The sequence below is a fragment of the Callospermophilus lateralis genome, chromosome 3 (genome assembly GCF_048772815.1).
Source record: "Callospermophilus lateralis isolate mCalLat2 chromosome 3, mCalLat2.hap1, whole genome shotgun sequence".
NCBI classification, from domain to species: Eukaryota; Metazoa; Chordata; class Mammalia; order Rodentia; family Sciuridae; genus Callospermophilus; species Callospermophilus lateralis.
Window position 1 is genome coordinate 161,799,615 of NC_135307.1, and position 15,001 is coordinate 161,814,615.

General features: G+C 39.3%; 1 protein-coding gene across 1 annotated transcript in view; it reads right to left on the reverse strand.

The window, feature by feature from the left end:
- Window positions 1-15,001, reverse strand: part of Sptlc3 (serine palmitoyltransferase long chain base subunit 3) — a 138,058-nt gene that overhangs the window by 23,985 nt on the left and 99,072 nt on the right. Inside the window, exon 9 of the mRNA XM_076848956.2 lies at window positions 10,167-10,293. Coding sequence (XP_076705071.1) covers window positions 10,167-10,293 — 127 coding nt within the window. The remainder of the gene's footprint in view (window positions 1-10,166; window positions 10,294-15,001) is intronic.

Sequence of the window (15,001 nt, forward strand, 5' to 3'; positions counted from 1 at the left end):
ATATTTCAGAAATATACACATCTGGACAGAGAGGATTAAACTGGTGCCTCCAGTCCCTGCTGATTATTGTGCAGAGTTTTAAGTAGTGTCTTCATAGGAAACCTTAAGTGAAGGATTCAGTGAACTGCTTGGATAATTAAAGGAAGAACTCCATTCTTTTTCCCCTGCAATTTGGGCAGCATTAGCTTGAATTATCCATCTTACTCAACTCATTTCTCTATCTGATGGTATAGATAAACCCCTTACTGTACACAATGTAAAATCATTCATTTAGCAAAATCATTAAAAAGCGAATTTAGATTTTGTTTCATGCATGTACCCATCTATGAAGTGATTATAACTTCAATATTTGAACCAAAATGATTTATAGGCCACCTCTAAAATAAGTTGGAAATATCTATAAATGGTTTAAATTCCAAGACTTGTACAGGAATTTTGCTTAGTCCAAAATCTAGCATTTGGTATCCATATTCATTCACATATTTAATTTTTAAAGCACAATTAAATAACAAATTACTGCCTATTTGGAGGGCTGGATTAGGGGTGCATATAACTAATAAGAAGAAAAACTTTCAGAAACTGGAGGGGCAGCAGAGGATTATTTTCTGATTGGGGTTATCAAGATAGTGTTCAAAAGGATTAAGAGGGGTTTAGGAGATGAAGAATGGGTGCAGCAGGTTGTGGGGGCAGACGAGAGCCTACCAGATGGAGGACAAACCCTGAGCACACCCAGGGAGGTATAGATGCCTGGGGAATAGTTGATGAGATGTGGCCAACCTTACACTGAATAAGGTCATTCATTCAGCCAACACACGACTGTAAAGAAAAATAGTTTCGTTGTTTCCTCGATTTATCGTGTAAGCACAGGAGGTTTTATTAGCAATAAAGCAGGTGTAGTCTGCTGAAATAAGATAGTATACATTAGAAAATAGAATTTTGTCTTCATTTTCTTTAGGAAGTAAATTTTCACTGCTCTTTTCCTTACTACAGACATTAATGACCACTCAATTATAAACAAATTATTTCCATGCATGTGTTAGCAAAACTGATATCATGATTTAGAAAGTTGATAGTTATTCCATCAGTGTTAACACTGAAGTAACAGTTGAGACAGCTTTGATTAAATCGTAGACATTATGGTTTTTCCTGTAGCCATTTCTGTGAAATAAAGAATGAGCTAGTCAATGGAGTAATACAAAATTAATCACTAGCCTGCTAATTATAGCTAGAATCATTCCAATTTCTCCTGTCTCTGGTTAACTATTTAAAAAGATATTTTTAATGCAGAATTCTAAAGTATCCAAAGATTTAGATCTTAAGAAATATAGTTGTGCAGATTTTAAAAGATGCACATTAACAAGGAAGCAAAGTGCCTGCTAATATAGTAGATATTTCAGGGATAATGAAATTGGAGGTATAACAAGAACTTAGTATCCTACATTTAGTAGGTGTGTTAAGTTGAGCAGAACTTTCTTAAAACAGGCTCAGATCACTTCAACACCATGTCTTCAAAATTGTAATCATCATGGAAGGACAATGATCAGCCATATAGTGCAAAGTCAAGCAGATCCCACATAATTATTGGAAAAGCCATTCTTTTCATGTTACGGATATGAAATATCGGTCATAATTGATTCCCATAATAAAGCAACACTTAGCAGTGTTACCTGTTGGGGATCTCCTTCCTCAAAAATTCCCTTCTACCTATTGAAGATGCACTGACATGATAACAATTTTAAATAACTAATGTGAATACCATTCTCTTTAACCCAAGGAACATGAGTTAGTGAAGAAATGGCAGTATCTCTGTGAGATTCCTACTATCAAATTGCATAATACAATCAATGTTATGACCATGAAGGGTTATGACTTTACATACTTCAGAAAGTTGTACGAAAGCACAAGTTTTAGGGATGGCCTGTTGTAAGGAACATGCACTTTATTTGAGCAAAATCCTCTTGGTTAGTCTTGATGCCTAGATGGTAACATGTTTTGAGGAGGATAGGTGAGATTCCTGTAGTAACTGAGTGGACAGGGTTTATATTTTGATTGAAATAAGGTTTCAAAGAGATGGATCAAAACATGTTTCATGCTTTCCTTTTTCTGGTTTAGTAATTTTATCCCCTGTATGTCCTCCCTATTCTATATCTGCTAGGCCTCCTACCTCTGCCTGCATTGGACAAAATTCTATCTTCAGTTCTTGTTTCCTTCTGCAGACATACACTTATTTGTTTCCTTTTTTAAAAAAAAAATATGGAAATGTGGTTCTTAAACGTGAGCCTGCGTCCCCTAGAGGGGATTCTGACCCTACCCCTTGAGTTTCTGATTCATAAATGCCTACTGTAGTTCCAACAAGCCCCAGGTGATGCTGACGATGCTAGTCTAGGGACCATCCTTTGAGAACAACTGCTTTATAAATAAAGCAGTCATGGCTCCCTCCTATCAGGCACTCCTGTCTTCATGAAACTTGAAGTGATGATTGGAGACACATGGGCAGTTGCATCCATGGGATTATAGTCTATATGTAAATATAGTGAGCAAAACTAGTTATGGAAATGGGCAAGAATTATAAGTCAGAGGCTGACCTTGGTGAGCAAGTTTAGTTACTTAGGCATCTGATATTAAGTACTCAGTTTTTCTGAGGAAAAAAAAATGTCCCCAAGTCTTCTGAGGAAAAAGAAGGAAATGGCCTCAAGTATTTTATTAGCCTCTTCATCATGACACAATTGGGACTTAACACATTTCTTCTTAATTCAACTTGACTCTATATTGAAAGTCTATTATGGGGCCAGGCACTGTGCTGATGGCTAATGATATAATAATGATGATTTCTATCCACAAGAAATTTACAACTTATTAATGCCTGATGGGAGGGACAGAAGGAATCCAAGGTGATTAATAAGCATTGGTTCTCAAAGAGTGGTCCTTAGCCTAGCAGCATGGGCCTTAATAGAACTACAATAAGTATTTCAGGCAGAAATCTCTGGGGGTGGGGTCCATATCTCCACAGGTAATCTTGATGCAGAATCATATTTTTATACAAATATTTTTATATATAAAACATTTTTATACATATTTTTATACAAGTACGCTTCCTTTAAAACAAGGAAGGGTACTTGTGTAAAGGGAAATGCAAAGAGAACAGAGGCTGGGATTCTGGCAAATATCAAAAGAAAAAAAAAAAACCTGCAGAAAAAGGGAGGGAGACAGAAAAGTAAGAAAAATCTGAGGGAAGAACATTTTTTAAAAGGGAACGATACAGACAGGTCAAGTACAATCCGGCAAAAGGAGCAGGAGTGAACTTTGAGATGGCAGAGTCCATGGGGCAGAGGGGCAGAGGACAAGCTGAGGGGACTGAAAACAGAGCAAGTGGACAGTTGTCTGTTTTGAGATTCTCTCCTGTGGAAGGAAAAAGGGAACAAAGGGCAAAGGGAAGGCTTTTTAGGATAAGCAAAACCAACAAGTTTTTGGTTGTGAAAAGGGGCCAGTGCCTTCAGAAGGAATTAAGTAACAGAGACCTAAAGGACATCAGAGTTGTTTACTTGCTGAGATAAGAGGGAGAGAAGAATGAAGAATGCTATCTTTCAATAAATATCTGAGGAGAATTGGTGCTTGCCAGGCACTGCTCTTGGTATAGTGAATGAAGGACATAGACAAAGTGCTGCTTCTCTAGGCAGACATCTGTCTACCAATCATCTATCTATACCAAATTTTCAGTCCCTCATAAAATGCTATAGAAATTAAAGCAAAGCAAGGAAAATGAGAGAGAAAAGGAGGGTGTACTCTTTAGGATAGAGCTGTTCCCCTTGAAAGACTGATTCTGAGCAGTGATGTGAGGGAGAGGAGAGGAAAGAGTGAGTAGCCATGTGAAGGACAGGAGGGAATGGACCACACAGATGCTGGTCAGAGGAGCAGTTCTGGGGGAAACCAGCAAGCACAAAGGCCTTCTGCAGGAGATGCTCCACATGATCCCAGAACTCCAAGGTTGTTGGCTGCCTGGCTGCCCAGAGGTCACTGAATAAAGGGAATTGTGGGAGGACGTATGAAGGGGGCCAATCCACTGAAGGCATGAAGGTCAGTCTGCTTCTTATACTGTTACTGGGTTTTCTTTTTTCTTCTTTATTTGGAACTGGGGATTGAACCCAGGGGCCAGGGATCCTTTACCACTGAGCAACATCCCCAGCCTTTATTATTTTTTATTTTGAGGCAGATTTTCACTAAGTAGCTTAGGGCCTGGCTAAATTGCTGAGACTGGCTTTGAACTTGTAATCCTCCTGCCTCAGTTGCACGCATCTGGACCTTATACTGAGTAAGCTGGGAAGCTGACAGAAAGTTCTGAGTGGGGGAGTGGCATGGTCTGAATTATGTTGTTTTCTTCTTTTAAAGTACCACATATTCTTTCTTGTATGGATGTTATAAAAAAAAGTCAATTAGAATGTAGAATAGCAATTATGGAGAGAGAGAAAATAGAGAAAGGTTGGAGGATGGGTACCCAAACACAAATAGAAAGAACAAGCTCTAGTGTTCTATAGAAGAGTGGGTGGGGGAGACTACAGTTCATAATATTCTATTATTTTATGAATAACTAGAAGAGCGGAGCTCAAGGGCTCTAAAAAAAGAAGTAATGATATGAAGATAGAAATGTTCATTATCCTGATTTGATCATCAGTATTGCATACAATGTATTGAGATATTATACTGAACTCCATAAATATATGAAAAATTAAATGTTAATAAGAAATTCACAAAAGTTGAAGGATATATAAATGTTAGCTACCCTGATTTGATCATTACCCACAGTGTATAGATATATTAAATTATCACATTGTGCCCCCACAAATTTGTACATTGAAACTAATAATAACAGGGATGATTTTGGTCTTTTGAGAGCAAACCATAAAAAGGCAAAGGCATACTGGAGAGAATATTCAAGACGCTCCTCCAGTAATCCAGGTGAGACATGATGGAAGGAGTGATGGAGAAGTGAGAAGTGACCAGATTCTAAAGATATATGTTAAAGGAAGTGCTGCAGTTTTGCTGACAGAGTAGGAATCAGGTGTGAGAGCAAGGGAAAATTCCAAGATGGGCAAAAGCTATTGGAAAATTTGTGAAAGGAAGGGGAAAACAGCAAACAAGTTAAAAATACTGGTAGCTTTATTGTTTACTATGTATCAAACAGCACACTATGTTCTCTATATCACATCATTTGATCTTCCTGACAACCTCAACTCTCAATGCAAGATTGAGGTGAAGAGAGGGCAAGCAATGATTATGAAGCAAATGATAGGCCAGGCCCTGGGCCCAAGGCAGTCCGGCACAGCATGTACCCCTTTATTCATCTATGTGACTCAATCTGTACTTTTTCTGAGAAGTGAAAGGTTATTCAGAATTGGAAAAAGTGGATGTGGAGAGGAATGGTCAAGACTGGAAGCTGGAAAAAAAAAAATGTTGACTGATGAATTGAAAACCAGGCATCAAAGACTTAAACAAAATAAGACAACTGTTGACATGTTTTCTTTAGGGGAGAGGTCTGTAATTTGTGACTCACCCTCCTATGGCTGCTTGTACTATGTCTAGATGAAGAAAGATGCTGAGCTGCAATCTTTCTGGACCTCTCCAAGAGTAATCTCAACCACTGAGTGATCCCTTCAGCTGCCACAACTGATGTGGAACTGATTCCGGGCTCCTAGTCCTATGAGATAAACATCCCCACAATCTTATTTAGCATAAACACTGACCTGAAATCGAGCAGGCTGGCAAGATGGAAGTTGAGTCATGACATATTTATTAAGCTGAGCACTGAGTTTGACACTCAGAGGAACACCAAATTAATTCAAGACACATTTCTTGCCCTTAAGGGGCTTACAGCATGGGTTTGGCTGAGGGACCACCCAACATCCATTAAGATGGGGAAATCAAATCTCCACTTTGGGCTCATTGCATTGCACAGAGTGACAGGCCAGGAGATTAAACCGGTCTTGGTGCATATGGAATGCACACCCGGCCTGCAGCCCCTCAGCCTGTGTGCATTAACTCCACCAGCAGCCTGGCTGCAGAGTGAAGGTGGCTGTTTGTGCATAAACATTGTCATTTCACTGGGACTGCTATTTCATCTTTGAACCTTGGCATCAAAGGAACGCTGACCTTATTCCTGTAGCTTGCCTTTCTTTGAAGCGTATGGCTTTGCATTGCAGATTAAAGTGAAGACATTCATCAAGGAACAGATCTGGCCAACCGCTCCCCAAACTCCACCAGAAACAAAGCCTTGAAAGGCTCCAATCACAGTTGCAGTGGAGTGGGCTGAAGATGAAGGCTTGGAGCCAGGCTCCTCTTTCTCAGATCCTGTAAGTCAGCTCTAGCATGACAGTGCATCCCTTTGAGTGTTGGGCAACTTTACCCTGAAAGGCAGTCTGTCTCTGTAGAAAGGGGTAAGCTAATGCAATATTCCCAACCTGTTTCTGTTCATTTTCTTTAAAGCAGGCATTGTTGTAAATGAGGCCAGTGTGATCATTCACTGTGTGCCTTTGAATTCTTCAAAAGATGTGCCAGGCAGAACCACCTGAAACTTGGCTGATGATTCTGTCAATTGAGTTTTCTATTGCTTTCCTTTGTTCATTTATTTGAAAGGAAACTTTCCTATCTGTCTTCCTATTTCTGCTATCTTGGCTCTGAGAAAATAGACTATACACACAGAATTCTCTGTTCTGTTTTTCTTTCTTTCTTTCTTTCTTTCTTTCTTTCTTTCTTTCTTTCTTTCTTTCTTTCGATGGCAAGAGGAGTAAAGTGAGAAACTTCAACTATGAGGTTAAAAATAATAACCAAATAATTGTTTAATCATAAGGCTGAGGGAAAGAACCAAGAGAAATAGTTCCCACCTCAGGGGAAGAAAAATTGATGATGGATGACTACTGAAGGGCAAATTATCATATCTTCAAATGAAATCTTTCTGCAGATCTTCAATTCTGATCAGATAAACAGTGAGTTCTGTCTGCAATGAAGGGGTAAAGCAATCCAAAGGAGGGAAGGAAATGATTGTAAAGTTGTATACATATAAATCAATTGATTCTAAGAACAAAGCACCAAAGAGTTTAAGAAATTAGTGAAAATCCCTGCTGAGACTTAGGCTAATTTTCAAAATAACGTTTTCCTAGTTAATCATCTTCAAAATAATACCAAAGGATAATTTTGATTATTATGAGACAAGTCACTTGCATTTTTGCTTAAATCTCAAATAATTGATTTTCCATTAAGAAGTGCTTGAAGTTCAAGAAAAAATTAATACAGCTTTGTGGAAAGCCAATGGTTTCAGGCCAGTTTTTTTTTTTAAGTTTAGTATTATTCATCTATTTATTTATTTTTGTGGTGCTGGGGATTGAACCCAGGGGTTGAGCATACTAGGTAAGTGCTCTATGACTGAGCCATACTCCTAGCCCCTGAAATGTTTTTTAAGGTAACTTGACACACATAGAAATGAATGTAACTCTAAATAGTTTTAGTTTTTAAAGGCTGAGAAATAACTGCTTATACAATCTCCGTATCTCTTTTTTGGAGGGTACTGGGAATTGAACTCAGGGATACTCAACCACTGAGCCACATCCCCAGCCCTATTTTGTATTTTATTTTAGAGATGGTCTCACTAAGTTGCTTAGAACCTCACTGTTGCTTTTAACTCACGATCCTCCTGACTCAGCCTCCCAAGCCACTGGGATTCAGGCATGCACCACCATACCTGGCCTAATCTCCATATCTCTTAATTTACCACCTCCTCTTTTAGGGTATGACTATGTGACCAATTTTTGCCAATGAACTACAAGCAAGGTGATAAGTGTCACTTGCAGACTGACCTCCCTTTCTCTCTACTTTGGTGACCATAGAGGCTATGAGTCAAGATGGCCAAGCCTGAAAACTACCTGAATCACTGCCCTATAGACAAGAAGTGTGCCAAGAGTTGTCTGATTTCATTAGCTTTGTTTGGTATAAGTGATAAATAAAACTTGATTCTGTTAAGCCACTGATATTTTCAGGGTTTATTTGTTATGGTGTGTAACTTAGTTTATCCTGACTAAGGGTCAGGATAGACATCTAGTCCTACTTTCCTCTGTAGTAAGAATTTTTCCTACAGCATCCTTGAAAAGTGTTCAAATACTTCTTGAACACTTCAGCAAATAACAATAATACACAGTTCGATAGGACTTATTATTGTTTCCAGACACATTTAAAACAATTCAACATGGATTAATGTACCAAATTCTTATGAAACCTACACACATAAATATTATTTGCCTTATTTTACAGCTGGAGGAACTGAAGCACAGAAAATTTAAGTAATTTTCTCAGGATTGAAAAGATAAATCACTTTCCAAAGGCTACACAATGCTAAGTAGATTCTAGGAAGTAGATTCGACTACCTTCAGCCTATAAAATCAGGACTTCCTATACTGGGTTTGTATTTCCTTTTTGCAAAGAACATTTAACAAGATGCAATCCCAGGGAAGAACTTAGAGATCAATCAACCACTGAATTTTACAGGAGGAAGAGAAATTATCAGAAACCATTCTTCAGGCCATTTTCCTGATTTAGTGGGGGAAAAAAAAGTTTTACTTTGTGGTTTCCAGATAAGTATCCTGGGGAGACCGATAGCTTAATAGAAGGGCCACAATGGCTATAGGTCAGAATGTATGGAGACACTGCTTCAACCAGACCAGCCTTACTCTTCTCTGCTTTAAATGAGGAAAACAGTTTGTTCCTTATCTGAAATGCTGTGAGCAGCAGTGTTTTGGATCTCAGATTTTCTTGGATTTTGGAATATTTGCATATATATAATGGGATATGTCGAGGACAGAATTAAAGTTTAAACACAAAATTCATATATGTTTTACATACACCTGATACACCTAACCTAGAGGTAATTTAAAAAATATATATTTTTTAGTTATAGATGGACACAGTATCTTTATATTGTTTATTTATTTTTATGTGGTGCTGAGGATCAAACCCAGTGCTTCACATGTGTGAGGCAAGTGCTCTGCCACTGAGCCACAACCCCACCCCCCTAGAGGTAATTTTATAAAATATTTTTAATCACTTGCTTTGACTATGTCCTGTCACATGAAGTCAGGTGTGGAATTTTCCACTTGTGGTATCATGTCAGCTCTCAAAAATTTTGTTTCAGATTTTAGAGCATTTGAGATTTCAGAATTTCAGGTTGTGAATGGCCAACAGGTCCTAGGTTTCTGGTAAAACACCTATCTGAGTAAGTATTCTGCTGCCTTTAATAATATTTAAAAAGGAGGGATATCACCATATATCTACTGAAATAGGTTTGGAAGTTTGCACTAAACAATACAGGGCTTTGTACCAGCTGGAAGGAGGGACAGAGTACAAGAATTGCCTAGCCTAGTGGCCTGCTCTGGGGTCAGTATAATTTGCTACTTCTATAAATGTGCTTACTAGCTTGCCTGGCAGGGAGAGTTGCTTTATTCATCATTGAAGTCCCCACTGGTATGTGACACATAGTAAAAACTCTATAAAAGAGATCTGAAAGATAGAAGGACAGTTCCAAGAGGCTTTGATGAAACCATTCTTCAAAAAGAAATTCTTTAAAAAGAAGATTATATTCATTTGGGTTGAACAAAGTAGCTAAATTTTAGCTGAGATGACCCAATGACAAAGAAATGACTGGAAAGCTATTGTGTGTGTGTTTCCCCATAGGTCCTCAAGTGGCCACTGGTGGCTTTCCCTTGCCTAACCTCTGCCGAAAAAAATACAAAAGCGTTTCAAGAAGTGAATATTAAATAGACTAATTTGGTCTCTGGGAAATATAGGAGACAGAGCTCAAACATATATAGGCACACACACACACACATACACACACACACAAACACCACAATGTTTACTTCATTTTAACATGGATCACACAAAATTGTCCAAATTTGCTAATCATGTTAAAGGGTGAATTAGAAGATTTTCTTTGTTTAACAAAGGATTTGTGTGTGTACATGTGTGTATGTGTGTGTACTGACAACAGCTATAGTATACTTGTCACCCAATTTGATTTACAAATTGGACTTCATAAGACAAGGATGTGTACTTGAGAAAGAGTCAGATTGACAGAGAGGTTTGAGAGAGGAGTTCAAGGGAACTGTGCTCTTTGAAGATGCTCTTACCTTGTGTGGTCCCATCCAGGCCCATGATGAGTTTCAGGGATCTGATTATTTGCTCTGCAATCGGGGGGCTCATGGATGTTGCATAAACAGCACTATGTGAGTGAACCCGTAAATAATCCACAAGTTCCTTAAAGAAAAGAGGAAACCAAAAAAGAAGGCAAATAAATATCAGTACTGGTGGTGATTATCAAATCTAGTTCCATCCCCATTCATTGCAACAAAAGATATTTTGATTTTTTTCAGCTCAAAAGATGAATGTGCTCTGGTTTCCAATGGGGATTGCCAATTGCTTATTTTTTATAACCCTTTTTTCTTAGTCTTTCCTTCAAACACCTATGAACAGTATAAAGGGGGGTGCTACGAGTTTGAAGTTAAGGTCTCCAATTTAAAACCAGATGTACAAAGGAAAAATGATTTCTGAAACACTTTTGAATGCCTACTACATATGAGCACTGCCTGCTTTAGTATTCAGCAGTATCCAAAGAATACAGGAAATAGTTGTTCTTGCCCTTGAGAATATTACATATGATCATGCTTATGGAAGCAGAAGGGTACAAGAAATAATAGATATGTAAATACATGTGTTTAACAGGGCTACAAGATGCATAGGAAAGAGAGAGGCTACTGGTAGATAGTTGGAATAGATAGGGAAGCTTCCAGTGAGAAGATGGGATCGATTAAGCCTTGAAGAATGAAGATAAACAAGAAAAGAAAACTTGTAAGAAGTGGGTGGCACAAGGGAGAAATCAAAGGTGCAGAGAGGCAAGATTGCAGAAAGCACGTATATTTGATTTGTTAGTAATTCTTTTACTCCCTGTACCCATACATCTTTGCAATCCAACTTGGTAGGCCCTTCCATCAAGAGACAGAAGACTCTGGGCTGGCCTTGTGAATTACTTTGAGCAGTAGAATGTGGCAGAAGTGATGGTGAGCTAGTTCTGAGCCTATGCCTTCAGAACCTTCTTAAGCTGCCATGCAAACGAAGCCTGAGCTAGCTGGCTGGGGGATGAGAGCATGTGGAGAAGAGCAATGCCATTTCAGCAAAGGCCACACCAGCCATCCAGTGATCAGTTGACCCAACAGCTGACTGTCACACAAGGACAAGTTCAGATGAGACCAAAAAGTAGCCCAGTCGAGCCTAGCCCATATTGTTTATATATAGAATTGTAAGCTAAATACATGTGGTGTTTTAGTCACTAAGTTTTGGGGTGGTTTGTTACTTAGCAAAGACTAACAGATACACATTTTTGTAGGCTAGCAGAGAACTAGTTAGGAGGGATAGTGGGAAATTAAACCAGAGTATAAGATAGGACCAGATAAATGCAGATTGTGCCTTAGGCCATAGAGACCTATTGGAATTTTTATATAACAATCTTTGGAGTGCTGAGCCATTATAGAATGCTGGTTTTCTGGGGTAGGAACAATATTTAACCCACATGCCTAACTTCTGGGGCCAATTATAAAGTCCCAGGAAAGTTTTCTGAGAATCCTAAGAAGTTTCAAAAATTGAATGCCACAATGGGGAGGGACTCAGAGCTGGTATTTTCATGTGCTCAGCTTGACTTCACTGGCTCATGGCCTGGGACTCTGGATATTCTGTAGAAAAACTAAGGCGGTTAGTGGTAATTATGCATTAATAGTGAGGTCTTTAAAGGTACACCATTTTCTCTAGGATATCATCATAGCTTAAACTTCCCTTTAAGTCTCTAATTATCCCTTATGGCAGTGAACTGGGAAGAGCTCTTAGGAATTGAGATCTTTTGTTTTTGGGTAGCTCCATATCCTTCTAACCCTCCTTCACTGGTCATATAAATATTCCCCCTCTGAGCCTGGGAATGGGCCCTGCCTCTCATTTTCCCATCTTTTGGGGGGTATTTGTGGGCATGTTTTTTTTTTTTTTTTTAATACAAGTATTTTGAACATTTGAAGTTCATCTTCCTCAGTAAAGTGGCTGGTCAGCCTCACATGTGGTGGGTGAAAGTTAAATCAATAGGTGATGACTACCTGGCCTTTAGGGGGAGCCAAAAGCTCCATTCTGTCCTTCCTGCCTCCTCCAAGGTCCTTCATTCTAAGTCCCCTCTTCCACTCTGCCTTCCTCTCTACTTTCTCCCTCCTTCTTCTGCACTTTAAATGGTTTATTCCTTTTGGTTGTTTCTTCTTTTCTTCCTACGTTCTTTCTTTCTCTCTTCCTTGGACTCGGGTTCCCTTCCCCCCTCTTTATTTATTTATTTTTTTCATTTCAATTTTTCCATTGAAATGTTTTTTCCTTAGTATTTTCTCCCTTTATTCACTTTTTTTCCTTCACTCTCTTTCTTCTCCCCTTTCTTCCTCTTCCCACTCCTTTCTTCCATCTTTCCTTCTAGTCAGTGTTTGCCAAAGACTTGCTCTGACCTATATGTGGCAGTTCAAGAGGGAAGGGAGGACAGATAGGGACCATACTCTGGTCCCTGGCATCTATTACCCATGTTTATGATGAAAATTAACTTTATGTCTATTCTGTTCTTTTGTGAATCATATCAGTTTGGTGAAACTCTTTGGGAGAGTTTTCCTCTAGTCAAAGAGCATGTGTATGATGATGTTCTGACTTAAGGCATTAGCCAAGTAGCATTTAGGAAGTTCACTTTGGGGCATCTGGTATACCTCTAAAAGAAAGCAATCATTTTCCAGGTTGCTACAACCAGGCTGCCCTTCAAGTTCTGTGTCCAGCATCTCTAGGGAGAACCAGCAGGGATTTTCTTTCTCTGTTGAGAGTGAGTACCTTCTCATAGGATGCTGGAGGAACCAAGTAGGAGAGAGTGGGTGGTTCAAGCATGTAACATGGATGAGTAGAGGGGACAAAAAGATAAAACTCTGCAGATTGTCTTTATCTCAGCTCCATGATTTTGCAGGAGGTAATGTTCTAAGGTTATGTAACTACACACAGATAACCTCTCACCACAAGCCAACGATATTCAGCTCATGATCTTCTTTCATGATTATGGGGTGGTGCAACAGTAGTGAAAAGAAAGAAAGAGAGTGGCATTCTAAACAAAGGAATACTCATTCATGAAGACAGACTGAATGACTCTGAAGAGAAAATGGGGCTAAAATTGACACCATTACTAATGTATATGCATTTCCTATGTGAGGCTCCATTTTAAGAACTTTGTAGGTGTTTAACTTATTTGAGCTCCACAATAACTCTATGAGATCGGTACTGCTTTTATCACTATTTTACAGATGGGACCACTGAGTCACAGAGAGGTTCAGAAAATTATTCACAACAGGTGGCAGAATGAAGATTTGAATCCAAAGAATCTGGTGCTGGAGTCCACCCCATCCTTGGTATTAGACTCATTATCTCTCCAAATCAGACCAAGAGTGGGCTTAGTTTAAGGCGAGGGAGGGTCCAGGAGAGCACAAGATCAATTAAACTTTTATTTACTCTGTGGTACTCTCTTGATCCACAGAGATTGTCCCTTTCATGGGGGAGAGGGGGAAGAATTCTGGATATACACCAGTCTACAGGGTCCTAAACCACAGCTTGAATTCTGTCTTTAAATGTTTCATGTCTATTACTTTTGTTTCTTCAAAGGAAAGAAAAGCCTGTTGGGAATAGGGATAGAGCTAATACACTTTCCTAAAATCCACAGAAGTGGATATTTAGCAGGGGCCCAGCACATCCTAATTATCTAGTGGAAGGCAGAGGGATTTCAAAGATGGAAGAAGGATAGTGGAACTCCTTGATGTATATAGGGAGTACTAAGCTGCATTCTTAGGAACAAGTATAGCAAATGTTCCTGGTCTGAAGGGCACTTTAACCAAGACAAAGCCTCTTTGGATTCCCACTGTCCCCAACTCCAATTTTATTTCATAAATTGAGAAGTTCACAAACATTCTCAGTTTGAGTAAGTAGCCCATCAATACAACACGAAGACCTTCTATATTACATTATTATTCCTTTAGACTGAGTTCACTTTCTCTCAGTCTAAATTTGCTGGTGGGGGTTAATTTGCTGTGCGGTTCAGAAAATGGGAGTCTTTAAGTAACTTCTGGAGAGTGTCAAGGAAAGCCTCAATTCCTGCTTACTGATTCCCTTCCTTTCTTTCCACACCGCCCATTGGGCTCCTTTAGCCATGAATTAGGCGTTGGCTTTGGTCTTTTGTAAGGTTAGTCTGGGTAGTGTCTTTCTTCAGTGTGGGTTAGAGGTCTGCTCAGAATGAGGTTTCTAAGTCCATTTGTAAGTTCAAAACCCTGATTATTTTCTTTACCCATAGGCCTGGAGTTCAAGGACAAGGGTGGGTTTTCTGGAGGAAATCAGACAGGAGGCTCTTAGAATAAACATCTTGATACTCATTCCATGACCCCTATTTACTTCAAAGGGCTGTTAAATACACCCAGGGCAGAGCTGGCTTCTGCAAGGGGCTTGCCTCCTTCTGGCATGCAGGCTGCTGGGGCTAATGATCACCCCAAACTCTGCTGCCCTATCCCACTCTCCTCTTTCAGAATTTTAGCCCTGCAACCTATCAGTCATGAGGACAACCTTTGCTTCATTCATTTGCAACTTTCTGGTCAGCCTTTGGAGGCTGTGGAAGCAAGTGAATAGCAAAGGCATGCAAGAAGTCTGCAGATCTATGCCTGGAGAAAAACCGAGGGTCTGCTGTGTTCAACACATCTTCCAAGCAACTGGATAAATAAAACTTAAAAGAAAGAAAGAAACGAAAGCAGAAAGAAACCTAGCCCTATCACCTCAGGCTTTCTTCAAAGAAGTCATTCATGGCATGGAGCTCTGACATGGGGAGGGAAAGGATTATCTGACATTTCATCTGAAAGGTCTTAAAAGGACAGGGTCCTCC